Consider the following 16,012-nt stretch of genomic DNA (forward strand, 5'->3'; position numbering starts at 1 on the left):
TGCATCTAACATAAAATTTTGCGTTTATATAATGTATGTTGTGTGTATATACTGTATATAAAGACTTTAGATGCAAAAGCCTCTAAGTGCCATCTGAAATTTTCTTCTAGAATGATCATATTTATCCAGCTTGTATGTTTATGTTCAGTTATTTCACTTAAATGGCAATGAAAATTACCTATTAATTGTCATTAAAGCCAATTTACTGAACTTAAATACACAAGCTTGATAAAAATGATCATTCTAGAAGAAAATTTCAGATGGCACATGTGTGTGTACATATATGTATGTAATGTACATATATATATTATAAACAAACTTTTTTTAACTGTCCCCTCCCACATTGAAATATATCAATCTTTCATGCTTGTAAAGTGCATAATCACCTGTTTTCACGCATTAGAATTCTCCATTGTTGACAGATGCTTTCTGTCAGAATGTACAAACCAGGACTGGCATATTTTAAACTCTCAGGTCGCTCTCAGGTATGATGGGAAGACCGATCTGTGCTGTCTACCATACTGCACAGAAAACATACATCAAAGCTGCTGCTTTTCCCACACTATAACCTCACTGGAGCTGACATTTTAGAACGATTTCTGCATTCTGCTGTTGTGACCTTGAAAAGTGCAATATATTGTGACGTCCTTGTAATTTCCTAGATTTTTTATAATGGTGGGGAAAAACATGAGATTAATGCATATGAATCAGTTTATGATAAGAGAGTGAGATGCCTTTTTTTCTGACATTTTAAAAAGAAAGTCTGATTTTGTATAACATGACCACATGTTATGTCTGTCGTGCTGTGATTCATTTTTTTGGCTCTTACCACATGCAGTCTCTTATTTCCATGATAAATCAGCCATCTGATTTAGTGAAAGGTGAATGTTATCTATAAATAAAGATGGATCATTCCTGTTTTTAATCTGGATTGGGCTTTTGTTCACTTGTCTGTCCGTTGTTTGAGTCTTATTGCACTTTGTTTGTTGTCTCTCCCTCTCCCCCACCCTTACCACTTTTTGTTCTTTTGTCACAGGTGGATGCGAGTACAACCTGCAGAATGAACCCTCTCAGTGCGCTTGGCATCGATCGGACCAGCTTGATGCGGGAGAGCCTCCGCGTTCATGGAGGGATGGTTTATCCACCAGGAATTCGGACCCTGCCAACAGAAAAGGGCTATGTTGGTGACAGGATCCCCGACTTGCTCTACAAACCAGATGTGTCTCACGACAGCAGAAAGAACACAAACAGTTATGTTGGACTCTATAAAAGTTCCCCACCTGGGATTCAGAAGTCGCTTATGGTGCCTGGGACTGGAGCAGACGCTTTAGGGTTGGACAGACGGGTTGTTTCAGGAGATAAGCCCCCAGAACTGAGTCTCAATGGTGGTAGCTATCTGCGGGTTCCTTGGATGAGTCCTTACCATGAAGCTGGAATGTACCCTTTCTTAGACTCTAGTAAATACACTGCTTTGAACATGTATAAAGCATCAATCCTTTCACAACCACCACATTACCTTCCTCAGCATCTGGCCTACCAGTCTCTATGTGCAGGAGGCAGTGCAGCTGGTACAGAGCGCTTGTTTTTCATGCCCCCGTATCCCCCTGCACCTATATCATCACCCCTTCCTCCTCCTCTCAGGATCCCCACTGCAACTGTTGCCCCTACTGCACTATCACCTATGATGCACCACCAGGACAAAACTATAAGTATGGGTCAAAGGATTCACCATGAGCCCTCAGCATTTGGGCAGCAGACATTACATCAGCAGACCCAGCCCCACCATCAGTCACCCAGTGATAGGCAACACAGCAGCAGTGGAAACAGTGCCAGCAACAGTAAGTCCATCCGGACCCCAACCAGCAAAAACACAAGCAGCACTAGTAGTAATGTTAGCAGCAGTAGCAGCGTTGGTATTAGCAGCAGCGCCAGTTCCATAGTCTCAGTAGACTCATGTCCTTCCCATGTAATGCAACCACCCCGCCCTACACCACGCCCCACTCAGCCACCTGCAGCCCCCCCACCCCCTCCTCCACCTCTTGTGGATAGCACTATGGAGTTCCAGAAGCCTCTGTATAGGAGTCCTTCCTCATCCTCGTCATCATCACCGTCAGTTGCTCACCCTATCTACATTAGCAGCATGTCCCAAGAGCTTCGCTCTCCAATTCGGCCAACTAGCCAGAAGCCTAAAGCCAAAGAGGCAACCATGGAGTCCAGAGGTATGGGGAATGAAAGAAAGGGCAGCAGCTCACCTGTTAAGACCTCTTCTGAGAAACCACCTCAACAGGGACCTATTACCAAAGACCCAGCAGACAAGCCTTTAGACCTGTCTGCCAAAATCATTGATTTCGAAGGACCTACCAATGGGTACCCCCAAAAATTAGAGGCCTTAGCCAAGCTTGGCTATTCCCCCACTGCCCGTTATGGACTTCCCCCAAACAGGGAGCTTTTAAAAGAAACTCTTTCTCCGGCTGTTAGCACTACTTCTAAAACTCCAGAAAGGCCTGAGATAATTAGCACTTTACCTTCTTCCTGGGTAGTGCCAAGTCCTACCCAGACAATCAGCTCTGAGGCTAGTCAAAACAAAGGCTCCAGCATAATCAAGAATAAGAATCTTGAACATGTGGTGCCACAGTCAAGAAGTTCCTCTTGTTCCAGAATTGATGACCAAAACAATGGCTCAAACCCAAGTTCTGCACCTATTGTCATGACTACAGCATCTCGGCCATCATCTGTCTCACCTTCTCCCAAGATTAATGGTGAATGGCCAAAATCACTTCCCACCCCACCAGAGAAGACCCCAACTAATAACCATGGTGGCAGCCACCCCACAGCTACAAAGCCCTCAAAGACGCACAAAAAAAATGAATCCCCTGAAATTGGCTTCAAGCCCCAGCAATCACATTTAGATAATGGACATGCTCCAAGCCACCTTTACATGCCTCAGGGTGAAACTTATCTTCCTCCCAGCTTAGCATATTCTAGCAGATATCTCTCATACCCAGTAACCGAGAGTCTTTCCCTTTCCCACTTGCAGTTGTCAGGAAAAGGGCCAGTGTACCCTCATCCAGTTATGCTGGGCACTAACAGTCTGTATTCAGCACGTTTGCCACCCAAGCATGGCATCCCATATGGCATCCCACCCAGTCATGGAGAATATCTGACCTACCACGACTCACAAGAGATGGTCCATCCACTAATGTCTCCCCACCTGCCCCTGGACCACAAAGTCACTGAGCGTCTGGAACTGAGGCACAGACCCCTGGACAAGCCTTGGCACCACGACGAGGCTCCGTATAAGCGCCAGAGCATCACTGACACAGACCCAAGTTACAAATCTGAGAGGGAGTCAGAGAGACAAGAAATTTTGGGCTCAAAATCTCAGAGCAAGCCTCACACAGTGAATAAAGAGGAGATTGTCTGCATCGACCTGGTCCAAGATGACACAGATGGCAGTCCAGAGCCAGACAAATACAGTGCCATCGATGTCAAATGCAAAGAGCCAGCTAAGCCAGTCGGCAGTGGGACAGGGATGGCAAATGAAAGTAGCAGTAATTCTGAGGGGAAAGAGCCAGAGCTCATGCAGATCTTGCGCTCCAGCCAGCCTGCCGTATCCTGGCCAACTGATTCAGAGCGACGGACAGAGGTATGTAGTCCACCTCGTCCACAAAAGCAGTCTGACTCTCCTGTGCACAGCCAGACTGAAGAAAGCTCCTCTGAGCATAGCCCACTACCTGACATGTTGGAAGAGCAGACACTACGCTGTGCCAGAACCTCCGGCGAAAGGGCTCGAGGTGATGGTGCTGAATTCAAAGTTGATCGGCACCACGCTCATCAACAATATGTGGACTTGGGCAAGGATGGACTAGAAGACACAGAATCTCATGAGGAGGAGGAGGATGGACATGGATTGTCTAAAAGCAAGAGATCCAGCTTGGCTAAGAGAATAGCCAACTCCTCAGGCTATGTTGGCGACCGCTTCAAGTGCGTCACCACTGAGCTGTATGCAGACTCCAGCAAATTGAGCCGGGAACAGCGAGCATTGCAGGTCAGTTATGCAATTTTGTATGTTGGTTAGAATGAATAGGGAAGTTTGTGCAATTATGAAGCATGTCACATGTCATTGTCACATTTTCTGTTTGAGAATCATTCAGGTCATGTAAGAGTGTTATAATTTGAGAACACCTCACATTTTCTGTTCCCTGGTCAACTCCTCAAAGACCAGTAGCTGGTAGTTTAAGTAGCATAAAGTTTCCCAGCCATCCTGAGATTTACAGATACACCTCAGATTCGGCTTTGAACGAGCACTTGTATCTAACTTCCACACTCGGTTATATTGAACGCCTTGCTAATTACAGATCTCCGTAACCCACTCTCCCTCTCCTGCTCTCTCTTTCTAGCAGTTTTTGGGCCCCTGCTGTGAATTTGTCAAACAGGCTTTAATGGCAGAAGTTCTACAATTAGTGTGAGAGAACTTGTGTGTTTATACAAGAACACACACGCTTGAGTGTGCGGTTCAGTCAGCGGCCGAAAGGGTTAACACAAAGTGCCGTCTGTGGCTGCTTTGCCCAGTCGTGCGGAAGCTCAGCTGCCAAATGTGTGTGTGTGTTCGTGCGTACGCGTGCATGCATGCCATGGCCTTGCTAGCACATAATGCTGCAGGCAACTGTTAACCTGCAGGTGAGCTCTGGAGACCAGTGTGTGTGTGTGTGTGTGGGGCATACCCAAACATAATCACACACCCTTTCCTACAGGCTTCCATCTTGCACTCCTTTCCTCTCTTTACACACGCACACAAAAACATGCACACCCCCAGGCCCCCAATAGCCATGTCAGTGGTGGCAGCCCTCCCAGCTTAAGTGAAATCCGGCCCATTCTTTCCTGATGGGGAAGATTAGAGTTCTTACCAGCAGCAGCGAGCAGAGCGCTCGCCGACTGGCAGAGTCATTAGCGCACACACACATAGTCGCGCAGTCCAGGGAGAGTAAGGGAGAGGCTGATGGAAGGCAATGCCCTAATTTCAGATAGCCCACACAATTTTGGAAAGTTTTTTTTTAAATAAGCCCAGTGTTTTCTATGCATTTCCACATATCCTTTTAAAGTTTGTATGATTTAAACATCAGCTTTTAAAGCCATATCATTCTCAGATATTTTCCTGAATTCCCCCATATTTTTTGTGTAATGGTAAGTTAATGTTTGTTTGCAGATGTGTTAAATTTGTGTAAATATTCAATTCAAATCATTGAAAAAGATATTGAGCCCCATTCTGATTGCTTAGATGGAAGGATTATCACAAGAGGACAGTAATTTAAGTCAACCAGCTGCGTTTTGGGAGGTCAGTTCATTTTATTTTTAAACTACTAATCAGTTGAAATGAGTAACACTTAGTTTTGCGCCCACAGGCGGTTGTGAAGTTAGACTTTTTTTCTTCCTTTCCTCCTATTTTAGGGGTCCTGAAAATTGCATGGTCAAATTTGAGTAAAATGAATCCCCTGACTTCACCTGTATCACTTAGCTTTTGTTATAAGTTATTGATATGCATTTTCTGAATTGACTCTAATGCACTTTAGTTCCTGTTCTACTCTCACTGCAGATTTATTTTATGCAAGTCTTATTCTGTTTTTTCCCCCTCTATTTTTGTTGTACTGGAGCACATGAGAGACAGGCTTTACAGCTGGTGCTCGTAACACTGGATCTGGTTTCACGATTGTGCTGTGTGTGTGTCTGTGTAGCGTGCGATGATGCGTTTCTCGGAGCTGGAGCTGAAGGAGAAGGAGGGGTGTGTGTCGTCTGCAGCGCCCGGACTGGGAAGAGAGAGGGAGCTGGCAGAGAGCCAGTGCGGAGCGGGAGACTGGGAACTGAGCCAGCCAAGCTCTAGGCCCTCCGCAGCCCTTTCGGCCCTCTCTGATCACACCGAGCAGCACAACGGTAAGACATGCGCGCACACACACACACACACACACACACACACACGCGCGCAATCCTTCTCGCACTGTCTCCCTCGCTAGCACTCCCTTTTTTCTTTCTCTTTGCTGGCTATCTTTGTCTCACACTTTCCGTCTTTCTTGTAACGTCTGTCGTATGCGCTGTCTCTAACTTTTGTCTTGCTTGCAGGCTGCTTTTTTCATGCATTTCACTCGTCGTCTCTTCTTTTGTCCCATCTCCTGAAATCTTCCTTAACCATCCCAGTTTTAAAGGCGCTCCATCTTTCTTAACCCCCCTCAACCCCCTTACACTTCCTTCCCATGTCACTAGGGACGGTCCCTGCACTGTGGCGCTCCATGCAACAGCGTTAAACCAGCGGAAACGACGTGGTAAACATGGCTTCCGCCACCGCCACCCTCAAACAGGAAGCACACAAATAAACAGGCACATGCTCTGACTCTACATCTTTCTCTTTGTCCCTCTTTCTATGCTGTTTTGGCTCTTGTTTTTTCCACTTGAGCTTTGGTAATGGCCTAATGCCATCAGATTTCCAAATCAACACTTTGCTGCTATGTGACCTCGCTCTCCCTGGTGGCTTTCACAGAGGCGAGGCGTTTCCTGTGCATGTGGGTCAGAGTGTGTGTGTGTGTGCGTGAACACTTGCATGTGTGTCAGCCACACAGACAATTAACAGTGCTCTGGATTACATAAACAGAGTGCGCTCAGCAGACTGGCAGTCCCTGTGAAGCTCCAAGGGTGAAAATGCTACATAAAAACCTTCTACTGTAGTTTTGATCAGAGCTTTAATTTGATCACATCTGCTGAATACCATTCTATTCACCAATTGATACAGTTCAAGTAATTGATTTAAGAAACCAAATTGATTATTTGACTTTGCGTGACCTTTCTGGATGTTTCATGTCCTTCGTTCCTCTCTTGATTTTTATGCCCAGTCTGTCCTTCAACATCTCTCTCTCGCTCTCTGGGAATGGCCACATTAACTCTCTCTGGGTGACGCAAACGATGTTACCATGGTGATCTGTTTTGGTGCAGAGTTGCTATGGTGCACACATTGCCATGAATTATGGGATGCATGTGGTGTTAGTCACATGCTTTGTGCGTGTCTGTGTGAGCCCGGGGCAGGGTGGGCTGTATTCTTACCCAGGCTAGTATAAAGGTTGCTCTGTTCTGCATGGAGAGCGTGATAATGAAGTTTTTGGATGTACAATTATGCACTATTGCATAATTGTTGATAGATTTGGTTTGTGTGACTTATTTCGGCTAGATGAATAATGAGCATGTTTTTTAGGGCGTGCATGTGCCTCAATATGCGGTGGGAGTGTGTGTGTGTGTGTGTGTGTGTGTGTGTGTGTGTGTGTGTGTGTGTGTGTGAAAGAGAGGAGCGGGCGGTATGGAGTGTGAGCCCCTAGCGCCTGTCTTTGATCTATGCTGCTGCTCTTAGCTGCCGGGAGACATTCTCAAGGAGCGCTTTTCACTGCCACACACAGAACGGGAGAAAGCAGGAGAGGGGGGAGGAGAGTGCGAGGGGAGAGAGAGGAAGGGGGAGAGAGAGGAGACTTGAGCTGGGTTGCCGCTTGCGCTCTTGGCACGGATGTTTCGGGCTAATTTAAGCTTGCAGAGAGCGCAAGCAAGCGCGTCCCTGTTTGCCGTCTAGCTCCCCATGTGGGATGGGTGTGGTGTAGTTAGCACAAACACACAACTGTCCAGGATGAGGGGGAGGTTTCTGTAGTCTTTTCCTCTCTATATCTCACCATCTGTGGCCTTGTGCTCTACTGGCCTGTCGTGGTTCTTTTGAACTTGGAAAAAGGTCTTTCTTTGCAAGCAGGTGACTAACACATTTGTGTTTTTGCGGCTATGCAGGTGTGACATCAACATGTGCAAACAACAGAGTTCCCGTGCTCCAGCGGTGCGGCCCACCATCCGACATCCCGCAGTCCCGGCGAGCAGAGGAGAAGAGAGTGAGGGATGTGAAAGGAGAGGAGGAGGGGTCTGTTGGCACGGCGACGAGCAGGAAACGTGCATTGGGTTTGGAACAGAGCCAAGGCCACCCTGATTGCACACACACCGCAGAAGAAAGAGATGGAGAGAGACGGACGAGAGGAGAGGACGATAATGGCATCGCGGCGAAGAGAGTGAGGCTGATTTCAGGTAGACGTCTCGGCTGTCTGTCTCTCCAATGTCCTTAACGATATATGTCCTGTTTTCCATCTTTTCATCCCGTTCTTTCTTTGCCAAGTAGTGGATGGTCCGCTCTGTCTTTCATCTTATCGCCAATCTCCTGTCTCGCTTTCTGACACGTCTCACTCTCTCTCTCCAGGGTTCAGCTGTTCTTTTCCCCTTTCCTCTGCTCAGTCCCGCTTTGATCCTTTCGCTGGCCCTTTCAATTCATCTTGATTTGTGTTTATTGCCATCACATGGTCCAGATAAACACAACTGCCAGACGTTCTCTGCCCTGCTCTTTCTTTGTGCTCAGTCTAAAGGGCGTTTTCAGACATCAAAACAATCTTTGTTTAAATTCGCATCGTTTAAACGTGTCCCAGAAAGCATGTTTTTGTCAGCAAAACTAATGTGTCTGCATGTGGGTCTCTGTTCAGCTCCGTACTTTCATTTAAAAGCTATCAAACTTGTGGGTGTTTGTGTTCTAGGAGGAAACGACTCAATTAACAATCGGAAAGCGATTCCTGCTTTAAGTGTGCAACCCTTTGTTTACACTTTGCATGAACATCTTATGCATTAACACAAGTGGACAGTGCTAAATTCAGCTGTAAACCAGGTGCATTGCATTCTGGAGATGCATTATTATCCAATTCTGGAGATACATTGTGATCCGACTAATAACTTCTAATGGTTAGAGATGTATATGGCACATAGCATTTGTAATGTACAGCCTAATGCATCCTAAATGCAACATCACCTGATTCATATTACCACACAATTATTGTGCCAGAACAAGGGGTTTTAAACTAGTCCAATTTTTAACATTTACAACACTTGGGATGCAATATCTGGTGTCTTCTGAACAAATGTGGGCACAGTTTAGTACCTAATATATGTAGTCTCAAAATCAGAATCACCCCTTGTCTGAATTTGAGATTCATGTTAAATCCAGTTGGACACAGCAATTCGTCCCAGCTGACCACGTAAAATTGGATCATCCTATCCAGATGTTAATACAAGGTATTAACGGATTCCCTCTATCTATCTCCACAGACGTGTGGCCGCAACCCTCCGAGCAGGAGGTGAAGAATCTAAAGGTGTGTATCGAGTTGACGGGTCTTCGGCTCAGTAAGCCCCGCCACCTCCATAATCTTCATGAATTGTGGGATAGACAGGGGCAGCTCAACCATGACAGGCCGCAATTCGGAGCTCCCAACCTGGGTTTGTCTCCCACATCCAAATCCTCTCTTCCACCACTTCAAACCGCCAGGAGGGATAAGCTTGACCCTTGCCCCCCAGAGATCCCGAGAGTCACCCACGGTGTCCCTGCTGTGGATCGAAAGGTCAAAGCAAATGGATTTGAAGACAAGGGGGTGAAGAGGAAAGCAGAAGTGGAGAGAGGTTGGACTAAGGAACAGCTGGAGTTCACTGGATCCGACACAGGTACATCTTCCCATTCTGTCATTTAAATGCATAGTTGTAAGCGGAGAGCAGAGTATTCTGGGTAAAACAGAGAATCCTGTCGGTGAAAATAGAGGACACTGTTTCAACAGGACCTTGGACTTAAGATGGCAAGGGACTGAGGTGTAAATTGGTTTTGTCATCTGTTATCCTGTTTTATTTGCATGACTAAACGCTTTCCTCGTTTAACTATTTAGTCACAACTGTTCAGGTAGAGATGCTGATGCAGGTTTCATATGCCTTGGCTTACATACTATACCTTACACCCTACCTACAGCCTACCTCCTACAAATACATACTACCCTACACACAACATCCTACACCCTAAAAACTACACTCCTTTTACACCCTGTACTCCACATACTATGTCCTACACCCTAAATAAAATGGCCTACACCAGACACCCCATGGTATTCCTGGAGGGCCACAGTCCTACAGAGTTTAGTTCCAACCCTGCCCCAAACTGCATTTTCAAATAAGCTTAAAGGACTTGATTAGCTTGACCATATGTGTTTAATTAAGGTTGAAGCTAAACCCTGCAGGGCTGTTTGGAGTTTGACACCCCTGGCCTACATCCTTCTCACATCCAACGTAGTTTACGGCCTAAACATTGCACCTGACATAGGCTACACCCTACTTACTACATAATACTACAATCTTTACCCCACGCATACTTTACCTTTATATACTATACAAACTACATCCTTTCACGCTACATACAATGTTCTACATACTACACCCTGTTTCTTTCAAATAGCATATCTGTAAATGGTGCTCTAAGCAAAGACTAAGTCTCATTTAGTTATGCAGGTCAGAAAAGGACCCAGAAGATGAGAACTGAGCGGGGAGACACAAGCAGTGTGAATGAATGAAACACAAAGAGAGAGGGAGGGAAAAGCTGTTAGAAAGCAGAGAGAAAGGGTGGAAAAGGAGTGAAAGAGAGAGGATACTGAGCGCTGAGGGGAGAACTGAGGTGAAAGACGAGAGCGCGGCAGTAGAGAGAGGCAGATTAGAGGAAAGCGGAGCACGTCGCCCTGTGTCTGCGGCTTTGGGATAGCAATAATGATTCTTGTTGATTGACAAGCCGCACTTGCACACGCTCACACGCACTCTCTCAGACGCTTGCGTCCTTGTTGGTATAAAAGCTTCGGCAAAAAAACGCATGCCGCAGAGTAATGAGCCTTGAGATTCCACAACTGTGCAAATAACAACGTGTGTGTGTGTGCGTGTGAGGCTGCCCGTCAGTATCTTGGCTGCTGGATATTGTGCTGGCGTTCTGTCAGGAGGATTAGAGAGCAGCAAGACGAGACTCTTTATCTTGCTCTATCCCTCACTCTGTGCATGTGTGTGAGTAAATGTACTATACATATGTATCTTGGTTTTACTCAAGCTGAGAGATGGTTTGCTAGTTAATGCCTTATTGTCTGCGTGTGTGTGCGTTTGTGTGTGTGTGCCCAGTTGCGTGCTAATGGGAGGCTAATATCCCCCAGATGTCCCTGTCAAAATCCGTCTCCCACCGCACACATACATACTCTCGCTCTTCAGCCGAGGGAATTCGTACGCACATGCAAGCTAATTTGTGTTGTCTATGACGAGGTGTGAGGGACAAGACACGCATGCCAGTGATGCACAACTCTCCGCTGTAAGCCCCAGGGTGTGTGTGTGTGCGCGCACGTTTTTAGCACGCTGCTTTTGTTCTGTTGATTTTTAAAGGCATTAAGGTCTTTGCTCCCCTTTTGCTAATTGAGTGATTCACTTAGGTTGCAGAGCACGCACACTTCTGTGCTTGTATGTGTGTGTGTGTGGGGTAGGTGCGGTGAATCCGGTCTCAAGGGTTCTTGGGGTAGGACTTTAATTAGCCTGTTGAAGGAGAGGAGCACATTACGCAGGCTGGAAAAGTTTGCCCATGAGAATGGGTTCTCATGCGCATACGCACACACACACGCACATACGAACAGTTGCACAGTTGGTGGTCTGCGTGTTGAAGGTTCTCTAAGGTGCTTTTGTCTCGGCCCAATCTATTAAATCCGCCAGTTTCGCCTCCAACAAACTAAATCATTGCATTTCTAAGGGGACCGTTGATGTGAAGTGGCTCTGACTTTGCGGTGAGGATACGATTTACAAATGTACTGCTTGTGCAAATTTGCACGTTTGTGAATATTGGTTATGGTCAAATTATGTGTTTTTCAGTTAGACATAATCTAGACTGTTTTTATGCTTGTATGCAAAATTTCTAATGCTTAATTTAGACAATATTTACTCAATTCACAAAAATTGTAAAAATACATAAAAATATATTCTATTATTTCATTCTTAGTGAATGAAACTCTTATTTTAAAAACACTCTTCAGCCAAAATTAGCTATAATTTAACAAACAAATGTAAATTTTGGAAATGAATGTTAAAAAACAAAACAAAAAATACTTATTTTAAGATAAAATGACTATTAATAAGGCTGTAAGAACCTGGCAAGAATTGGGTTATAGTTCAGTTCAGATCAAGTTGCAAAATATCCAATGAATTTGCTTGCCTGATATATATCGGTGTTTAGCTAGTCGATAGTGTGTGTTTTTGTTGGCTATGTGGTCTTCTGTCTTTGGCGTTCTTGCTTGCATACGTGAGAGAGATTTCCTCTGCGCGGTGGGGCTCTCGGTGTGTGTGTGTGCGCGCGACTGAACGGGGAATATGATGAATAATGGAACAGATGTGGAGCGTGCTCGGTTTCTCTCCCTCTCTCGGCCTTGTGCTCACCCTTTCATCGTCTCTTTCCCTCGCTGCTGCATCTCTCTCTCTCTATTCTTCCACTTTTACGTCCGTCCGTCATTTCTCCTTTTCTGTTCGCTGTTGCTTCCCTTTTCATTTGATTTCCCTCTCTTATCTTGCTCTTCCTTTCATGTTTCTTCTCTTTTCCCTTCTGTCCTTCTCTGCCGGACGGTTGATGTTATCGCTTAAAAGTGGCTCTTTTGCGCGGGCTCTAGTCACGTGATGCAAAATAGAAAGCAGACGAAGGAAAGGATACATCAATTTTTGTAAATCTTTTCGTGCTTTGTCCGTCCCTGGTAAGGCGGTCAGCCTGCTGCCTTCTTTCTACCGCTGTCAGTCTGATTTACCTAACAAGACCTTAAGGAAGCTTCTGTCGGTTTGATCTGTGTGTGTTTTGCCCTTGATGAAATTGTAAATCCCAGATTTGTGTTCTTGCAATTTTTTTGTGTTGTTTCTTTCCTGTTATATGTTTGCAAGTAGAGGCTGATTTTATAAAAGCGCAAATTTGTGCAGTAATATTTGTTTTGGTATATGTTGTGAGATTTATTTCAGAATTTACGCTGAAAAATTGGCTAATATTTTCATAGAATCTGAGTCCACAAAATTCTGCATTTTTCAAGTTATGTATTTTATTATTAAACACTCTTGCGCTGTTATATATATATATATATATATATATATATATATATATATATATAATGTATGTATATGCGTGTGTATAGATAGTCATATATTGTCTATTTTCCCACCCTTTGAATGGTCAATAAATATTTTATTTTTCCTTAAGCTTATTTTTTTCCCTTTTCATTGTACTTAAGTATTCTCAGCAAATTTTATGCGTTTTACCAAATGTTAACATTTTGCAGAATTATGTAGATTTTCCGTTTCAATCAGTGCAGAATTTGCCCAAAAAAGTTCAGTACTTCAGATTTTAGCATGAGCGATTAACTGTTTTCATTTCTCTATTTCTTTCTAGCTATTCCTGTTCTCTCTGACGGATTTTGTGGCGATTCCATAAGGAAGTTCTCCTCCGCTATTCCTTCTCACCTTTCTGACAAACGGCGAATCAAGGACCACCGGAAGTCAGTGGGATCCTCCTCGCCCTCTCCGGACCCCGACAGCACCTTCCCTTCTCGTTTGCGCCGGCACGGCGACCCTGAAAAGCCAAAGGGCAAGCGGCAGTGCAAGACCAAGCACCTCGGCCAACAGGAGCGCAGGATGCTGTTGCAGTCGACCAATGAGGAGTGTCCTGAACTCAGCCCCGCCCACCAACACAAGGTAAGAGCTGCTGCACATGTCGGTGTGATAACAGGTCGAGGTGCTCGTTTATCCGCACAAGAATGTCCTTTCTTTGTCTGTGTGTGCGAGGTTAACCATGCTCTTTGCTTTGGCTCGAAACCCAAGCGTTCTCCCCGGGCTCAGCGAGGAACCATTTAAAAACGTGTCTCCAATCACAACAATGTTAATCATTCCAATTAGGGAAGCACCGCGGCTCTCTGGGACGGCACAACGGACGCGGGAGGGGGTCATAGCGTGTGTGTTTAGAGTGCGGTTGCTTTGACCTCCTCTCGTGCTGAAAGGCAGACTCCCAGCGGAGAGACGCAACCGAGGGGGAGGGGAGGAGTGAAGGCCGGGTCGGAATTCTGGTCTCTTTCTCTCTCCGTCAAGGAAAATTATTCCCCAGTGAACACGCTGTGCATTCTTTAAATAACACAGCCTGCGTTCTCCCTGTTGCGATCTCGCATGCAGATGTAGAGCACACACTCGTAGCCTGTGTTCTGCAGCCGAACACAAAAACACACACTCGCACACACACCTTGAGTTCACACTGTTTACAGCAGAGAAACACACTTGTATGAAAATATTATGTAGGTGTTTACACAATACAGTGTGTGTGTGGGTTTACTTAGTTTGAGAAGTGAGAGACATTTTCCAAATCATGACATTGGGGACATCAGTATGTCCTCAATCGGAAAAAAAAACCCACGCATATTTTATGTCTGATAATTTGCTTATATTCGCGATTAATCAATTTGGCAGCACTAAATAATAATAATAAGAATAATTATTATATAAATATTTATTATGTAAATATGTATCATAATAGTTATACTATATATATATATATATATATATATATATATATATATATATATATATATATATATATATATATATATATATATATATATATAAATATAAATATAATTTTTATTTATTTTTTATTCTAAAAATGTTTTTTCAGGGGTCGGATTAGGGGTTGAGTTAATCTTGGTCTGTCTAATCTATATGTTCTCATTCAGACGACCAAGTAAATGTCAGTCGTCATATTTTGAGACGCTCATTTTCCCTGGGCTGTTACAGGCCTGGCAGAGCTCTGTGTGTGTGTGTTTACTCTGACAGCTGCTGCGCTCTGGAACTCCTCTGGGGTGGGTGGAGTTCCCGCCCCGATCACCCCCCCCCTTTCCCGACCTTCAGTCTGCTCGCATGAACTTGCGGCCTACACACACACACACACATACAGGCCACTCATCCGCCGCCCTACTGCGCTCCACAGATAGAGAACTCGTACACGGAAGGTGGGAGAGATAAAGGGAGTGGGAGAGAGCCAAAGTCTTCCGTTGTTTCCTGTTTAACTTTCCCTGCCGGGGAACACGAGCGTTGACGGATCGGTGTCTGCAGCTTTCCATCCAGCTCGCAAGAGAAAACAGAAATGTTCACAGTAGAAGATGCACGTTGTTCTGTTAAAAATGTGTTTATGGGACATTTGTAGTTGTGTAAATAGTCTCGCCCCGTTTAACTGAAGGCCAAAAATAACCTTGCTGACCATGTGGGGTGTGTGAGTGAGGAACCTTTGTTGACAGTCATACTTTTGTTCTTGGTTTATGGTGGGAAACACTGTTTCCTGCACTGTCGCTGGGCTAAGTTTTCCACTACTGCTAAAAAAATCATCCAACTATGTGGGAATAATTACTTATGGAAGCTTGTTTCCATCCGCAAGAGCATAAAAAAAAAAGTAATTGCAACTTTTTATCTCACAATTCTGACTTTTTTTCTTGCAATTGCAAATTTACATCTTGCTTTTCTTCTCAGAATTGCGAGTTATAAAGACACAATTGTGATATATAAAGTATTTTTCCCTCAGAATTGGAATTTACAGCTCGCAATTGCGAGTTTATATCTCAGTTGCGAGAAAAAAGTTAGAATTGCGAGTTTATATCACAATTCTGAGAAAAGTCAGACTTGTGAGAAAAAAGTCAGGATTGCAAGTTATAAAGTCAGAATTGCGAATTTATATCTCAGAATTTTGAGAAAAGATGTCAGACTTGCGAGAAAAATGTCAGAATTGCGAGAAAAAGCAGAATTGCGAGTTCTAAAGCAAGAATTGCCAGAGAAAAAAAAAGTCAGAATTGCAAGTTATAAAGTCAGAATTGTGAGTTTATATCTCAGAATTTTGAGAAAAGATGTCAGACTTGCGAGAAAAAGCAGACTTGCGAGAAAAAGCAGAATTGCGAGTTCTAAAGTAAGAATTGGCAGAGAAAAAAAAAAGTCAGAATTGCAAGTTATAAAGAATTGCAAGTTTATATCTTGCAATTGTGAGAAAAAAATCTTAATTGTGAGAAATTGCAATTATCTTTTAAATTGTTTTATTCCGTGGTGGAAACAAGCTTCCAAAGTTACTTCA

General features: G+C 44.4%; 1 protein-coding gene across 2 annotated transcripts in view; it reads left to right on the forward strand.

The window, feature by feature from the left end:
* Nucleotides 1-16,012, forward strand: part of bcor (BCL6 corepressor) — a 45,885-nt gene that overhangs the window by 13,320 nt on the left and 16,553 nt on the right. Inside the window, exons 3-8 of one of the 2 annotated variants that reach the window (XM_081385173.1) lie at nucleotides 1,037-4,048; nucleotides 5,279-5,335; nucleotides 5,733-5,928; nucleotides 7,807-8,094; nucleotides 9,157-9,546; nucleotides 13,304-13,605. In XM_081385173.1, coding sequence (XP_081241299.1) covers nucleotides 1,037-4,048; nucleotides 5,279-5,335; nucleotides 5,733-5,928; nucleotides 7,807-8,094; nucleotides 9,157-9,546; nucleotides 13,304-13,605 — 4,245 coding nt within the window. The remainder of the gene's footprint in view (nucleotides 1-1,036; nucleotides 4,049-5,278; nucleotides 5,336-5,732; nucleotides 5,929-7,806; nucleotides 8,095-9,156; nucleotides 9,547-13,303; nucleotides 13,606-16,012) is intronic. The other variant, XM_081385174.1, reaches the window with a different exon arrangement.

This window comes from Scardinius erythrophthalmus, assembly GCF_964197995.2.
Source record: "Scardinius erythrophthalmus genome assembly, chromosome: 14".
Taxonomy (NCBI): Eukaryota; Metazoa; Chordata; class Actinopteri; order Cypriniformes; family Leuciscidae; genus Scardinius; species Scardinius erythrophthalmus.